This window comes from Pinus tabuliformis, chromosome Q (genome assembly GCF_031772625.1).
Source record: "Pinus tabuliformis cultivar Carrire ecotype Pingquan chromosome Q, CPIR1, whole genome shotgun sequence".
NCBI classification, from domain to species: Eukaryota; Viridiplantae; Streptophyta; class Pinopsida; order Pinales; family Pinaceae; genus Pinus; species Pinus tabuliformis.
In genome coordinates, this window is record NC_142296.1 from 766028018 (window position 1) to 766045705 (window position 17688).

Consider the following 17688-nt stretch of genomic DNA (forward strand, 5'->3'; position numbering starts at 1 on the left):
ATCAGACCTTATAATGCTTTCCAGAACAGTATGACAGTCATCAACATTTATGAATTCATGCCAATCAATGATTTACCAAATTGATGCACATGACTTATCAATGTGCTAGGTTACTTAGTAGTTAACTTGATGCCATTTTTATGAAATTTTTACCACTGCAAAGCTCACCTGCACAAATGAAATAATTTTTCCCAAAACCCCAATATATACAAAATTTAAAATAAATCCCAAAACCCCAATTGTTGCAAAACAAGGGTTAGAAATAATTTACAAACAAAATTATTCTACAAAATATTTACACAATATTTACAAATATACAATGTTTGTAAATGAAATATTTTTGGAAAATAAATTCTGAATAATGGCGATGGATCAATGTATTTTTCGAAAGTTAGAATATTGGCCACACCCTTTAGCGAAGTAAGAACACCATATAAAAATTCCTAGAGCCCAAACAAGGTCGGCTCTTCCCCAAAGTCTGTGAACTTGGAGCCCAAGGGCTAGTGTACCTGCAAATCTCTATATATTTTCTCAAGCAGACTTGTTAGATCATATGGTGAATCAGATCACCTAAGATAAAACCAAATTTTACCAATAGAATGTTCTTATCACCAACAAATGAAATAACAAGCTCATAAATAATTTTAGCACAATATAGGAAAGCACATAACTAGCACGTACCACAGATCAATGGAAAAAGAACACCATGAACTGAACCCCAAAGTCTTTTTATTATGATATCAAACATTCCCAACAGAGCAATGGCTCAATACCAGTGTTACAAATTTACATCATCCACTCATAGCCCAAATCAAAATTTTCATCATGACTTGAGAAGCAAAATGGCTTCTATTTATCGAGAAATCCCTCCAAGTAGAAAATAACGGCTAGTTGGCTTGATTCCCATCAAAATAATCTCGGCCACTGATAAATATTTGATCAATTTTTTTTTGCTAAAGCAAATGTCGATCCTTCTATTTCATTAAGGCAAAAATTAGTTTACAATATATACAAACGTCCACCCGACGCCGAGGAACCAGGAAACAAGAAAATATTAGCCACCTGCGGTGAAACTTCTGGCCTTACAAAGAAAACCTCCGAACCCAAGGAATACACACCAAGTTTGTACCCTGAGTTTAGAAGAAAAAGGGAAACCCGCGGAATCTTCCACACCCCAGCTCCTCGAAAAGCCCCTTTAATCTGAGCCGTCCATCTCCGCACACAATCCGACAATCGAGGAGGAGATCGCCCAGCAAAGACGATCGGTGTTTAACAGTCCCACCCCACCGAGCAGCACGATCAATCTTGACCATTGATCCGCGCTGCGAAATCCTACGGATGAGATTGATTTCGCACCGAACAAGATAACAGGACGATAGTGTGCGATCGAGGGCGGTATTCAAATCCACCTCCCTGCGACCTGTTGTAAGCAAAATGGAATCATAACAAAATCGCAAAAACCATTTTCCACTTGAGAGCAGTGCGATCAGCCGTAAATGGCCAAGGAAGCGGAATTACTTCCCGAAACCCAAAATTCTGAATAATCCGGTTGCGGGAAAGACTGGAATCATCCCTCGCATTTGTTTTTTCTTTGCCTAAACCTGGAACCAAGTAAAGATGAGAGTCTCCCCACTGATTGACTACCCGATGAACTGTGATATCCGTTTCACTAACCCCGGGGTTTTCAGCGGCCAACAGTGGTCTGCCCCCCACCCAAAAACAGTTTGCCAGATACTTTTGACGCATACAGAGGATAAATCATTTCGAGCTTGCCTCCGTGGCTTTGTTTCTAAACACGACCCTATCTTCTTCCGCTTGCTTGAAACAAAGAGCTCTCAGTCTGCTCTAGCGCAGTTCCTGCCACTCAATCGAAACCCTATCTTTTGTACAGCTGACACCTTGGTTGGCAAGAAGATCCGCCAGTTTATTGGCTTTTCTGCGAACATGGTTGAAACTAACACTGCGAAGGCCTTGGAGATGACCCCGAATTCTTTGGAAAACTCGGATTAGTTTTCAATGTTTGGAGACTTTCTCCGGTGCTATTCCACTACTAATTATTTTCACTGAGTTGATGATTAGCTCAGAGTCCGCTTCTATTATCACAATCAAGCAGTTGTCTTGACTCAGCAATTCTAAGCATTGCTCCAAAGCCATTAGTTCAGCCATGTTGTTGGTGGCTCTTCCTAAGTGGCAATGGAAGACAAAGATAATGCTTCCCTCTTCATCCCTTAAGACTCCTCCATACCCAACAGTTCCCGGGTTTCCTTTTGAAGCCCCATCAATGTTGTATTTCAAATATCCTTCCGAGGGAGGATGCAAGAAATCCTTCTCCGTGTCCATTGAGATAGCCTTCCTGTCTAGGCCTTGAAGAGTGAGTCCCTACATACCCAGCCACCTGAGAATTTTTAAATTTGTTTCTGAGGGAGGATTTTTAGGGTAGTTACGAACAGTGGTTGCCACTATCTCCTTCAGCTGTTTCAGGATCAGCTCAAACAGGCATTATGGAGGATTCTTTTCATCCTTAAATATTCTTTTGTTCCTCTCTTTCCAAACGTTCCATATGATGAAGTTTGGTGTTAGGGCCCAGGCTGAGCTGAGAAAATCATAATCCGAAAAATTTCTTCTCCAATTATTGAGGGTATTAATGATGCTCCCTCTGTCCCTGTTGGTTTGTTGAAAGATAGTGGCAAATATATCCCATAACCAGGAGGTGAAAATGCAACTATTGAGTATATGCTCCAGTGTTTCCTCTTGAGCTTCACAGAGCTGGCATCTTGAAGGCCCCAGAACACCCCTCTTCCTGATATTATCCCAAGTCAAGATTTTCTTGTGATGCACCAACCACATAAAGAGTTTGATTTTCATCCACCCTTGGTACCTCCATAGGTTCTACCAGGTTTTGTCCAGAACCTGGGGGTCCAACGCAAGGAGAATACCTTTTGCTTCCTTAAGATTAAAGGTGCCCTCTTTATTATTGCCCCATCTTAGTTGGTCTTGCCCCCCTGATACTAAGATCTTCCTTTGTTCCACCATTTTCATGAGTGCCTCTGCTTTTGTTTTCAGGGGATTGTTATTTCTGCAATCAATGTTTCTCCAGATTCTCCACTTTTCTGTATGATGAGTATGATCCCAGAAGTCCTTTACCTTAATTAATCCTTGGGTATCTGTCTCATGCTTAAGGTCAAAGAAGTCATCTTTTAACAGAATTGGTTCTTGTTGCCACTTGTCTTCCCAGAAAAGAGCTAGATCTCCTTCTTTGATTTCCCAAAAACTATTTTCTTGTACTAGGCTTCTATTCTCCCAGGCTTTGTTCCAGATGTATAAGCCCTTTATATTTCGTGACATTCTTATGAGATCACTAGTTTGCCAGGAGCTAGCATATTTTTCTTTCCAGATATTTTCCCATTGGGCCTTTGAATTTTGAACCTAACGCCACCAAAGTTTGGCCCCTAAAATGTTGCTACGAATTTCCTGATCATCCAAGCCTAGCCCTCCATGGTTCTTGGGTCTACAATTTTTTTCCCAAGACACTAAGGCCCATTTTTTCCTTGTCTCCTCCTTACCCCAAAGAAAGTTTCTTTGAATATTTCTGAATTGTTGTAAGACTCCTTTTGGAGCTGGGAGGGTTGATAGCATAAATATAGGGATTACTTGCAGAACTGCTTTTGTAAGTACCAACCTGCCAGCAAGATTTAAAGATCTGTTGGTCCATTTTCTGACTTTATCCTACAACTTATTGATCAATGGTTCCCAAATGCTCTTGAGCATCGGTTTAGCAGTTAGAGGAACTCCCAAATATTTTGAGGGAAGGAAATCCCTTTGAAAGCCTAGAATTCTGGAGATATTTTTCTGAATAGCAATATTGGTATTGAAGAAAAAGATTTTTGATTTGGAGAGATTAACTTCCATACCTAAAGCCAAGGCAAAGAGATTCAGGATTTTTTTGTAGGTTGAAGCTTCTTTGACTGTAGGGATTCCCTGTAACATGGTATCATCTACAAATTGTTGGTGAGTCAGTGCCTGACCATTATCAGTTAGTTGCAGGCCCTTGATCTTTCTCGTTACTTTAGCATGCTTGATAGACCGACCCAGTCCTTCCAACATGAGGATGAAAAGAAGGGGAGAGAGTGGGTCTCCTTGTCTGAAGCCTCTTGATGGGTTAAAAATCTCAGAGGGAGAGCCATTTACTAATATTGAAAAGCTGGAGGAAGTCACCAGTGCCATTACCCATGTGACCCTGTTATGATCAAATCCAAAAGCAATAAGAATTCTTTTGATATAGAGCCAGTTCACCTGATCATAAGCTTTGGCAATATCCAATTGCATGATCATACCCGCCTACCTCTTGCTAGATAAAGAGTGAACCACCTCTTGAGCTTGAATGATGTTGTCAAGAATTTGTCTACCTTCCACATAACCGGATTGTTCCCCTGAAACTAGAACAGGAAGTAGAGGTTTGAGTCTGTTAGCCACTACTTTGGATATTATCTTGTAGACCACATTGCATAAGGCTATGGGTCGATACTTCTCCGGCGTTTGAGCGTTGTTCTGTTTAGGGATCAGGGAGATGAAGGAGGTATTAAGTTCTCTCAGAATGATTCTGTTCAGCCTGGAATCCTCCACAACATGAAAAATATCTTGTTTAACAATATTCCAGCAAGCTTTAAAAAAATCCACATTGAAACCATCCGGGCCTGGTGCTTTGCCATTCTGCATATCTTTGAGGACTTCACTGACCTCCTCTTCCGTTACTGGCCTGTTAAGGTTGAAATTATCCTCTCTGGATACCAACTTTGATATATTACTAGTTACCTCCCTAATGAAATGCTCTTTGTCTAAATTGTTCTCCTGAGTTATACCTTGGAAGTGCTGAACTAACACAGCTTCTATGGCTTCATGGGAGATCTGAAGCTCCCCCTCCTCATTCTTTATCGAAGAGATTCTGTTGTGAGCTCTATTGGCAATGGTGGATCTGTGAAAAAATTTTGTGTTACGCTCTCCTTCTTTTAACCATTGTACTCTAGACTTTTGTCGCCAAAATATTTCTTCTTGTTTACATAGATTTTCCCATTCTTGATGATGCTTGTCAACTTGATCACTTTTGACTTTATCAAATCCTTCCGTGATCAGAGCTTGGTTCAGAACCTGAATTTTGTTTTCAACAAATTTTTTTTCCTCAAAAATATTACCAAAATCCTTCTTGTTCCAATCTTTGAGCCGGAGCTTGATGTGCTTTAGTCTTTTATGAAGTAAGAACATTCTTGTCCCTGAATCTGCAAATCTTCTGACCACCATTTTTCAATATTGCTTATGAATTCTGGGTGGGACAGCCAGATGTTTTCAAATCTGAAAGGTCTATTCCTGGGAATACCAATGCCCTTGATCTCCAATTGAGCCAACCAGTGATCTGAGCCTCCAAAGGGAAGAACTCTCGCTATTACTTCCTTATCTGTTAGCATAAGATCCTCTGAGATAATAAATCTGTCTAACTTGGAGGCTACATGAGACTCTCCTCCTCTTTTATTGTTCTAGGTGAAGAGGCCCTTATTCATATCCGTATCAACTAGTTTCATATTATCTATAAAGGTTTGAAACTCTAAAGAGTCTTCACTAAGAGCTCTGGTTCCCCCTTTTTTCTCCGAAATCGATTTGATCATGTTGAAGTCACCTCCCATGATCCAAGGAATCTGTCCCTAAGATCCACAAGAGAATCTAGAAACCTGATTTTATCATTTATTCTTTGAGGGCCATACACATTCGTGACTAGATAGGTATCCCTTTCTCCTACAGGTTGAATAACCATTGATAAATAATTCCTTGATGCCTCTGCATCTATTATGCCAATTTTCAGGGGATTCCAAAGAGTGAGAATGCTCCCCGCTGTATTCTCTGCTTTGACTTCTAAAAACTCAAATCTACTGAGCCATTTTCTATGAATTTGTCTTAATTTTTGAATGGAACATTTCTTTTCTTGGATGAAGATTATATCCAACATTGCTTGTCTCATTCTATTACTAAGCAATCTTTGCTTTCTTTTACTTCCTAGACCCCTAATATTCCAAGATGTGAACTTCATAATTAAAGAAATGTAAAGGAGTAGCTGGCTAGGTCTTTCATCTTACTTGAATCTATCATTAGCTTTCCACACTCCATCAAGAGTTCATTCTGCTTTTTCCTACCTCTTTTCTTTCCTGGGTTTTTGGTAACTAATCCAGGAGTTGTTTTTATCGTTTTCACACCTCTGTTGTCCTGCTTGTCAATGTTTTTCCCCTTCTCCACACCTTTGGCCTGAGTTTTCCATAAGAACAGTGGCTATATTCTGTTGAGCTCTTCTTGAGGCAACAAATATACCCCTCCCATGGTTCCCTGAATCAAGAACCCTTCTAGATCTAGGTGTTCTTTATCAAGAATCTCTTGTAGCTCGTGATCCTCCTGTTCCCTTTCACTCTAGGTCATTTCCTGATCCATCTCCAGTTTTGTATCACTTATCATGGTCGCTTTCTGAAAATCAATATCCTTCGTTTGTTCACAGTTTTCTTCTACCTCTTTTTCCTCATGACTTCCTCCCATTACTTGATCTTCTTTTGTGGTCTCTTCTTCTTCTTTAAGAACTTGGAACTTGTTTTGACTGACCTGTTGCCCGTCATTTTCATGTAGCTTTGGCCCTCTCTTGCCGCCTTTTCCTCTATTAACCACTTTGTGAAAGCTATCAGTATCCTTCATTGTGTTAGCTTTGCTCTTGTTTACTACTTTACCAAGCGGGCAGTCTCTGAATAGGTGCCCATGTTCATGACATCTGCGGCATTTGAACGGAATATGCTCATAATCTATTGTTTGCACCCATTTTTCATAAAAAACTTCCAAGATTACCTCATCCATAAGAGCTCCTGATAGGTCCATTTCCACACAAATCTTTGCAAAGGAAGTATATTTTCCCCTTCTTGTAGCTTCAGAAGCTTTGACAAAATGCCCTAATTTATTGCCTATGGCAGCGAGCGATTCAGTTTGCCAGAAACCAAGAGGTAGAGAGTAGAGCCTTACCCAGACCAGTACCGAAGTGAAAGTTTCCCGTTCTGGGACAAAATTCATCATGCATGGCTACATATAGAGGCCAACTGCTGCATAAAAGTAGGGCCCTCCTTCAAACACTCTGTCTTTGTCTTCAATATTTGTAAACACCACCGTGAAGAAACCCTTTGACCCAAAATGTAGGTCAATGCTCCCTTTAGGTTCCCAGTGGTACTTGATCCATGTATGTAAAGCTTTTTCAGTGGACCATACTCCCATGAATTTACAGACGATAGCATAAGTCTGCATGTGATCTCTATGCGCCTGCAGAGCAGGATCATTTAAGACTACTCTGGGTGTGATCTCAGCTTTGGGTTTGCAGGGTCCCTTTTGTTTTTTGTCTTTAGATCTCTGTTTTTTGTCTTCTTCCTCCTTGTCTTTAGTGTTGTTATTTTCCTTAGTTTTGGTTCCTTCTGTCTCTTCTTCCATATTCCTTTTCCCTTCCTCAGCAGTGCCTCTGGCATTCTCTAGAGGTTTCTTGCCATTGCTTGCTACGACCTCCTTATAGGAGGGAGTGGAGCTCCCTCCTCTGCGGCCCTCCATGAAGATCAACCCTGAAACTATCTGAAACCCTCGTTGTTCGCCTTGCATTCGTTCGCTCCGTTCTCGAATCCTTAACAAATAGATTTTATCACCATCGAAACGAGATCATCAATATTATCTTATTCATTTGTGCCATATTTGATCATTTTTTAATCTTCATCGTCAAATATTTTTATTTTGAAGAAAATTCGAAATTTTCTTCAAAACTATTTTTAATTAATCCAAAAATTAATATTTTGGATTAATTTCCTCAAAATTTTGACTTTGACTCAACCACCAAGGTCCAAGGGCTTAATTTTTCTTAAAATATCCATTTTTGCCTTGGTGGGGGACCTCCAAAAATTAATTTTCCTTTGACCCACGAATTTTCCACTTGGAGAAGAATTAATTTTGACTCTAAATTAATTAATTTTCTAGCTTAGGATTTAATTTTATTTTTGCTAGAAAAATGAATTAATTTACACTAGAGGGAATTAATTATTTTTTCTACCCTCAAATATTTTAGCCATGGTGTCTAAGTATGGGGGACCATGCACTAAAATATTTTTACATCAAATATTACAAGTTCAACCCTCAAAGGGGGAATACACCTTTACACATATACCCTTAATGACTTATCCAATTCTGCGACACAATATGACCTAGTATACCAAGTGATTTGTAATAAAATAATTTAACCAAATAGCTTAAATTATTCCCAAACCACTTTTACAAAGGCTCGATATAACACTAAGACTCACTTAAGACTTTGTCAATAAATTCCACCCTACCTTTGGGGTTTAAGATGGAGGAAAAACTCTGTCGATTATCCATGTTTAGAAACACAGATAATGCAATGAGGTTAAAAAACCTCCTAGGATGAAATTTGTCGCCAAAATCAAAGGCTTACCTAGTTGTTGTTATATAATTAAACGGTCATACTAGCATCATTGACATTACAACTTGCTCAAATTGGGTTTACAATGATACAATGTTGCTAGCTGATGACTTTGAACCGTGAAAAAGTTTCTTCGAGTCTTTGAATTCTGCTTCATTGAACTGTAGACAAAATGTGGTCAGCAAGTATCATTGGTCTTGTGGAGCTCCGAACTTGGAGATGATACCTAGATCCCTGAGGGTTGGTGTTAGGGCTAAAGCTCAATGGTACCTATAGTGGCAGATGCCTGGATAACACTTTAGTCCCTATTAGTGTCTTAGAACTTTGCATGAGTGTATGACAATAGTGTCGTACTTGTGACACTTGGATCTTTGATGTGTTGGATACCTTGGCAGTGGTGGTATCCCTTGCATTGTGTATATTGATACTCTTCTTATGAGAACTTTTCAAAGTGAGTATTGTCCTTGTACCATCAGACAATTATGAATACGTCCCTAGTTAAGAGGGAGTGTTGGAAAATGTAACTAGTTTCGGTCTTCATAATTGTCATTTGATCTATATATTTATTATGTATCAAAAAAAGAAAGAAAAATTGTAAAAGAAAATATTTTATTAAGCATGGGTTTCATGCTCAAAGTCATTTGCCTCTAGGTCAAAGCATCCATTGAGTGCTTCTAGGTTTTTATAATAAGTCATACTCCATGTCATATTGTAAAAAGCCCAATTTGGGCATTTGTGCCAAAAGAGAAAAATTATATTTGTGTTTCTTAAGTGTCTAAATGCTCCCAAAGACCAAGTCGGCCAACATGGTTTAAGTCGTCCTAGAGAGAGCCTCTTGGAAGGCTTTAATGAATGATACTTCGATCTCATTTGGTATTTCGATGGAAGCACACACATTATCTTCTAATCTGTGATAATAAAAGACATAAGAAGGGTTTAAGAAAGGCTAAACGAGCCTTGTGAAGAAAGATAGTATACACATACATGTTTTGGTTCACAATTAAAGAAGGTTTTGAAGAAGAGCCCAGCGAGAAAAAAGACTAGTTGATGATCAGGTCACAGGTGAGAAAATTTCTGAGGCTGTTAGGGTTTCCTCATGCCCGAAAATTTCGGAAAGAAGAGAAGTTCAATCCTTTAAGTTTTTGTCTTACTATCCTCTTGAAGATGTTTGACTTGCAGAAGTAAAATGTTGGTTGACTTGGTCTTTGATGAAAGCAGTGCCTTGTCTTGGTCTTAGAAATCTCCTTTGATATTGATTCTATAAGAAGAGTTCTTTTGGGTTTTCCCTTAGGAGAGGAATTTTGCCCTAGCTTGGAGCCTACATCTTGTGTTCATTTTGTATGGTTATGATCTTCATGTTTTGGCATTTATTTGATGATAATAACACTAACATAATCAATAGAAGAAAAATATAATATCGCAGGTAGAGAAATCAAGAATAAGTTGTCCTAATGTTGCCCTAACAGATTTCTCAACAATACGGAGACTCTTGACTTGGCTTGACAAGGCCATTTGATCCCTAAGATCTACCAAGAAGAACCCCCATTGAGCCAGAGGAGCACTGGCCAGATGTGAGAGGAGGGTTGGTGAAGTAACAATGGCCCCAGGGAAAATTTTGAGAACCACCCTAAATTTATATGTATAATAAATGGGCTAATCCCCATGATACATAGGAAAAATGGGAGGCGATTTTATCAATAATATAATATGTATATATAATTTTCTTGGCGAATCTCTCACCAGATTATATTATCTTGTACAGTGATGGAGAATCTTTTACTGAATTATAAAATCTTGTAAGATCTTAGCAAATCTTTTACTGAATAATAAAACACTGTGAAGTCTTGGCGAATGTTTTGTTAAAGTATGAAACCATATATGATAATAAGAAAGCATATTCATTAAATTGTAATATACTAACATACATGTTTGGAAAAAGAAACATAATTTTCTCTTCCTACAAACAATGTTCCAAGTTTCAGTGACCGTGTTTGTCAAGGTTCTTACAATAAACTCTTTCATATCCTTCTATTAGTTTTGATAATATTCCACAACAAAGTTCTTGTAGGTGTTGATATTGACAACGAGTTTTGTCAAGGTAGGAGAGATTAATCTTTTCTCTACAACTTTTGTCAAGCTACCCCTTTTTTCAAGTTATCAAATTTCTTTCTTATTCCATAGACTCCAACTGCGAGAAGAAAAAAAAAACACATCAAGTTTGTTTACCCCAACACGCCAACAAGTAGCAAGCCCCAACTATATTATATAACAAAGTATTAGGTATCCCAAGGGCTTGAAGGGGATCTAATTGAAAAAAGTGACCATTGTGAGAATCCTTCCAATCAATATATGAATATATAAATGTAGATTTATTATTATTTTAATTGAAAATCTTCAATTAGATAATAAAATTTAATTACATGTCTCCCAATCTAAATTGCTTATTAGCATAATTCACTACCCTCATAGGTCTCGCATTTTTTAACAGCGTTGTAACATATAGATTAATTTCCTTTTTGGTGAACAATCTCCACCTTTTAGGAAAATATGGTGCAGTGGCTCCAACCCCTACAAATCATTAGGACAAACTAAGAATAACATAGAAGATGAAAGGTTGTACAAACCAACTTATTTTTCAAACAACTAATCCAACATCAGTACCTAAACTTTTTCATGAAGATATCATATTGAAAATGTTTGAAAAATGGTGAGAAATCTAGAAAGAGTGATAAAGTTTCATTGTTTTGAATTTTTTTTGTTAAATCAGAAAAAAAGTTAAAAACCAATATTAATGGAGATATTCGTATTTTTTACTAAATTTTGTGAAGTGACTAAATGTAGCTTTAACCATTCACTTTAAGATGTTTTTACAATATAATTTCCTAAGTCTATTTAATATCTTCATTATCATAAAAACCAACCTATATCCATCTTAACTCCACATCTACCACTCTTAGGGGGATGAAATCTATTTATCCGTCTAAGCACTTGGTAGACCCAGAATTAAGATGGATCTAAGATGATAGAATTTCCCCTTTAAATAGTCTATTCTCACATGAATACCATGGTATTACCATGGGTCAATACCATGGGTTATCATAAACCTGGAGCTTAAAAATTACTATTAGTAATTTATAAAAATTAATAAAATTAATAATTGATTTTTATTTTATTTTTTATTTTAACCAAATTAAAATGTTTAACATACATTAATTTACAACATCCATTTTTACTCTTGATCCACCAAGCCCCGAGAGGGATCAAATATTTTTTCAATCTATGTTAGTTTGCATATCACGATATTTGATACCTCTTGGGAATTAGTAGATCCAGAGTAAAGATGGATCTGGTTTAACTCCTCCATTTAAATAGGCTACATTCCAGGTGAATACCATGGGTCAATACAATGTGCCATTTTTATTTTTATTAATACTAATATTAGGGTTAATAATGTTTTTTTGCATGGTATTAATAATAATCTAGCCCATGGTATTTGGCCCATAGTATTTTGCCCATAGGTTTCACCTAAATATAATGCATTTTTTGAGTGTTCGTAAATATAAGGTGACTTATGGAGTAAATATAAAAAAATGTTTTATTTGTTTACCATACCTCTCGTTTATTTATATTTTTATTAATTTACCATACCTCTTTTACAAATATGGTATTTGGCCCATAGGATTCACTTAAATAAAACCTCTTTTTTGAGCCTTCATAAATAGAAAGAGGGTTATGGACTAAATATAAAAAGAGGTTTTATTTATTTACCATATGTCTAGTTTATTTATATTTTTATTTTTTTACCATACCTTTTAAGTAAGTATAAAAAGAGGTTTTATTTATTTACCATACCTCCACTTTATTTATATTTTTATTTGTTTACACTGTTGCATGTATATAAAGTGACTTATGGAGTAAATATAAAAAATGTTTTATTTATTTACCATACCTCTCGTTTATTTATATTTTTATTAATTTACCATAACTCTTTTATAAATATGGTATTTGGCCCATAAAATTCACCTAAATAAAACCTATTCTTGAAAATTAGGGTGAATGGAAGGTTGTAACTCCTAATTTCAAGGGCTAACTTTACCTTTTTTACCCTCTCCCTTAAAATAAGGTGGGCTATTTGAGGGGATTTGTAAAAATGTACTATGATACAAAATATTCGCCCACTAAAAATTTAAAACCCCTTAATTTCGCCAAAGGGCGAACATTCACCCCTAAAATTTTCCATGAATGGCCCCCTCCTAAGAATAGTGGGTCTTGCACTACATTTGGACTTTATCTCGTAAGTATGAGATTTTGTTGTAAAAGGTATAAAATGAATCAATACTAAAAGTGCTATAGATATGGGAAGCCTATTGACATTTACTAAATGTTATGTAGAGTAGGAACATAACCATGTTGTTTTAGGTATGTTAGTGTAATCACATAACTAATCACCTAACATGCTATTCAAATAGCAACTTAATTAGCATTATATTTCAGTATTTATTAGAGTAATTCAATCATTGCAAGTATAGAAAAGCAATAGATATCCATACCATAGATTTCACAAAAACAAAGAATAAGAATGATTTGAATAATAGTTGCACTCCAACTTACATAATTGAATACCAAGGCATAATATCATACAACAAGGAATTGGATTTCATTGTTCATGAGAATATTGGGTCCATCTTGAAAAAGAGCATTGTTACCGACAACTTCGTGGGTGATATCCCCAGGAGAAATTTTTCTCCATGATGGACCTCAGTCAGCAACCAACAACCCCTTGCAACCTCCTACTAGCTCGTTGTGCCATTTCTCTGCCACCTGAGCCAGCCATGTGGTCCCTCACCCACTTGTATTGATCATATGTTTGAAGGTAGGCCTCCCGAATCTAAAGTATGTCCTGTCATTTGGTAATTGAGCATTGGGTTTACTTCTCATGGATACTTCTAGGTATGGATTGATCAGGGTATTTGGCAGAAAGGGTGGGCTTAGTTTGTGTTGTTGTCCCCTTGATCTCTTTTGGATGTTACCCTTGGATCTTAGTCTAGTGGGATCCCCTTTATCAACCATTTGGTTCTATGGTGGTACTACTTGGGAAAACCTGACTTTGGGCGTGTGGTCCTACTCCTTTATCCCCATATATTACTCCCTTTCCACGCATTATACCCCCATTCATCATTTCTTCCACCTGGGTCCACATAGGGCCAGCCTCTATATCCCCTTGCCCCCACCTTGGGTCAGGCCTAGAATGATGCCTCAGAGGTTGAAGCAGCTAAAACTTAAAAGAAAAAGAAAAAAACATAATTGGCCACATTTAACAAGAAATTGTACCACAAAATGCAAAAGATGGTCGGGGCAAAAATAATTAGCACGTGGGCAAAATCCAATACATGAGCTCTACCCCAATCCATGGTCATCACCTTGGTTCCATAGGCCCTACATGAGCCTCCTTTATGATTCAGAAACTCATGATTGTCCCAACCCCTGGAGGGAAATGAACCACCCTACCTAAAAGGGGGTAATCATTGTTATATCTTACACATCATGCTCTTGTCCTTTCAACCCTGACCAGTTAATGAAAGAAAATTCATAAAAGGCAAAAGGAATATAAAGAAGGGTGGAAAAATCAAGGTCAGGGCATCTCGTGTAGCATGATTGCTCCATCCTACACATTACATACCTAGGTGTGGGCTTCCCCTTATCCAACTACCCCTATGCCCCAATATGTGGCCCAGGGTTGCCCCTCTCATTCCCTATTCCATTCCACTTATTTATCACTTGCCACCCCCATTAGAGGGATGTACCTTGGACATATTATCCCCTTTAAGGGCTAAAACCACCTAATAAGGTGCTTGGTTAACCCCCTTTGGAGCTTGGAGACACTGGCACATGCCAAAGCCCACTACGGAAGGGCATGCCATTATGAAGTGCCCACTTTGTTATCCATGATTTGTAAACTCTTTTACCCGATTATTTTAATGACTAGTTGTACTGGAAGCCTAGGGGACGCATTGGATCTTATGCAGGATTATAGGTGGTTTCCATTTGGGTTTGGTCTCCCTATACGGGATCCTAACCCCCAGAGGTCTACATTGGCACATATAGGTTATGCATATTGAGTCATTAGCCTCCACAGCAGCAGACAACACTCCACGGATCTTCATCGATGCTCAGAGACTACTAGCGATCCACTTTTGGGATGATGGTGATATGTTTGGTACATTATGCCCAGCAAGCCCCCATAGGAGCCCCACACTCTTAGCAGGTGTCCCAGGACTTGTACAATGTCATGGCAGCCTTCATTCCACCATTTGGACCCTTGCAGAGGATCTACAGGCATCTTTGATTCATGTGGAGACCCATGGGGTCATTTATGTGCCCTGAGACCCATTGGGAGCACCATAGGTCTACTACTTGGAGAACAAGGGGCCAGCCCCTTGTCCATCATATTCTGAGGAATCTATTCCTCGGTATGGCACTTCAGAGCATTATTAGGCCTTTGGAGGGCCCCACGACATGTAAATATTATTACTTGGCCCCTTGTGAGGCTTATTTTCACACTTGTGAGCTAGTTTGGTGGGCTTGTCACCAATAGGGGTTTTATTTGCACATTATTCTATCATTAGGGGCTAACGTAGGCTCACAGGCTAATTCGAACTCCTTAGGAGGCTATATATTGATGTTATATGCATTCATTTCGATCATCACTTGACTTGGGATCTCTCTAATTATAGAGAACTTCACATTTTTGCCTTGGAGGATATTTTTTGGGGATGGATGAATTTTGACGTATGGATTTGGGCTATTTTTCTTGTCTTGGAACTTTTCCTTGCAAACGAAATGTTGGTTGGATATATTCTATAACGTTGTAAGTACACTTTGACATTGTTATTCTTGTTGCTGCATACCACTAAAATTAGGGCTAGTTGCTGCATAATTGAAATATGGAATTAAGCATGTTTTAGCTAATTTAATGTATGGGCCAATGTTATATGAATGAAATATCCTAGAGATTATTTGTCTCGATAAGCTTACATCATTTTCTTTGAAGTATAAATTCTTGGTGGTCACTTTTCTTTTCTTTCTCTCAACATTGGATGAAGCTAACTTTTCAGGCCTCCTTGATCAAGAAACCAAGTTCTTACTCAGCCTCATCCTTGACTCCATATCCCCAAGTGAATAAGGCACTGATCCCTCAAAAAGGGTGATCATTTTAACCCTATTTTTACCCTTTTCCCCTTTTTCCCTCGGTCTAGCCCCATTAGGTGACCTTGGGCATCAATTTCCCGGGAATTGACCCAAGGAAAAATTTCGATCTCCTATAAGCTACTGCATTGGTGGGTCCCCTCCCTCTCCTCCAAATTCTAGGCAATTCTAATAGTGCAATCTCCGGAAATCCCAAGCCCTAGCTCTAAGATCGAATTTTGCCTAGGTATCCCCAAGGCTAGACCTCAACAGGATCAACTCAACCTTTTGAAGTAAATATTCTTGTTTGGTCCTTTCCTTTCACCTTGTCCAGGATAGAAACATCATTGGTTGCTACATTCCATCCCCGAACTTGGACTGGGTCCACTTGGCCCCGTGTGGTCCCACTTCTCAATAAAGATTATTTGTCAAGAACCATTTCGGAATCCAAGTTTCCCAAGGATTATATGGATTGAGAACCTCATCTATAAGCATATTCCTTCTCCCTCAACCCTCCAATCCTCACCCCTTACCCCTGGAGGACCAAGTCCCTTGCTTAAAGAGCAAGCAAGTTCCATTCTTCACTCCATCCTTGGGAAAGGGTTTCCAGGGTCACTTTCCACCTATCCATTGACATATAATTTACAAGTGATCCCTACACTACCAGGACTCCTCCCATCGGTGAAAATCCGTAAAGAGCAGGGAGACTTAGCTATGGTGACAGTAGGCTAAGCCTCCACTGTTGCCTTTAACCTAGCAATTGCCCTCTTAGAAACCCCTTTTAGGTCCCCTGCTGGTTTGAGTGGTAATAGGTATCAAATAGGATAAGTCATCGAAGACCTGGAAATGAGCAAAAATCTACTTCACAAAAACATACACTACAGTAAGTCCACTTTAGATCAGTTCTAGAAACTGCTTCATGTAGTGTAGAGACTCAGTATAGTATTATAAAAAAATTGACATCAATATGCAGGGGTCTGGAGTCTGGATCTTATCAGTATGGGCTTTTAAAGTTTATCAACTTGTGGAGGATCCCACACAAACAACACTTAATTGAAGGTGACTCAAGGTTTCTGACCATTTTAAACATTGGCTCAGTTTGTGTATATTGGCAAGCTCCCTTTTGAAAATAATTTGTTACTTCAGCTATGCTGTATCCCCTGAATGTTTCATTTCCGCATGGATGCTGCATATTTTATAATATTGTAGTTGGAGTTTTGATTACACGTTGGTTTGGTGCTATATGCTACTTCATATACTATTGTGGTAGATTACCATATGCACTGACAATCAACCAATATGGTTTATACTTTTAAAAGCAACGGACGGTTTACAGTATTTGAAAAATTACTCTTAAATTACCTCTCTTAGCCACTATTACATACATCGCAGGTCTGTGATTAATTGCTGTCACAAAGATGTGGAAAGTAACATCTTCTCCTCTTTTCCCTAGTCTGAGTAGAGGACTTTCCAATCCACTTTTCAATGGTATAGAATCTATATTTGCAGAGTAGTAATTGTCACCCTGCAATAATCATAGCATTCGGAAACGTTACAACTAGGATACTAGCACAAGACAACAACAAATTTTATGACAACTTGTTCCCAATGGAAAGAGGTATAAAAACACTATGGAAACTATACAATTAATTCACAATATTTTTCCATTTAATCGGCATGTTTCTCATCTCACATTCTATCACACTACAACTTTTCTGCAGAACTCAAAATTTGAAAGAGCATTGAATTCAGCAGACAAATATCAATAATGTTATCAACAGTTGTTAGAAATAATGTTGATTGTAGAACGAAGCAATGTAAGGAAAAACTATCAGGTTTCTTATTGTAAATAAACTGAATAGAAAGAGGACACCCTCTTTCTTGGAACATTTCAAACTATATTTTGAATTACAGAATATTGTTACCTTCCTCTCTTTCAATTTGAAAGAATTCCATCAGCATCATCCCAAATATCCAATCAGTCTAAACACTGATTTATTTATATAAAAATGCAA

The 17688-nt window shown here is 38.0% G+C and overlaps 1 protein-coding gene across 3 annotated transcripts in view; it reads right to left on the bottom strand.

Annotated features, from left to right (window-relative positions):
* The window catches only part of LOC149221744 (uncharacterized), a 241659-nt gene that overhangs the window by 107501 nt on the left and 116470 nt on the right, over window positions 1-17688 (bottom strand). For 2 of the 3 annotated variants that reach the window (XR_016249384.1, XM_089385219.1), the window contains exon 2: window positions 17036-17198. Coding sequence is in view for 2 of the 3 variants with exons in the window: in XM_089385219.1 (XP_089241345.1) it covers window positions 17036-17198 (163 nt within the window). In the remaining variant the exon portion in view is untranslated. The remainder of the gene's footprint in view (window positions 1-17035; window positions 17199-17688) is intronic. The other variant, XM_089385220.1, reaches the window with a different exon arrangement.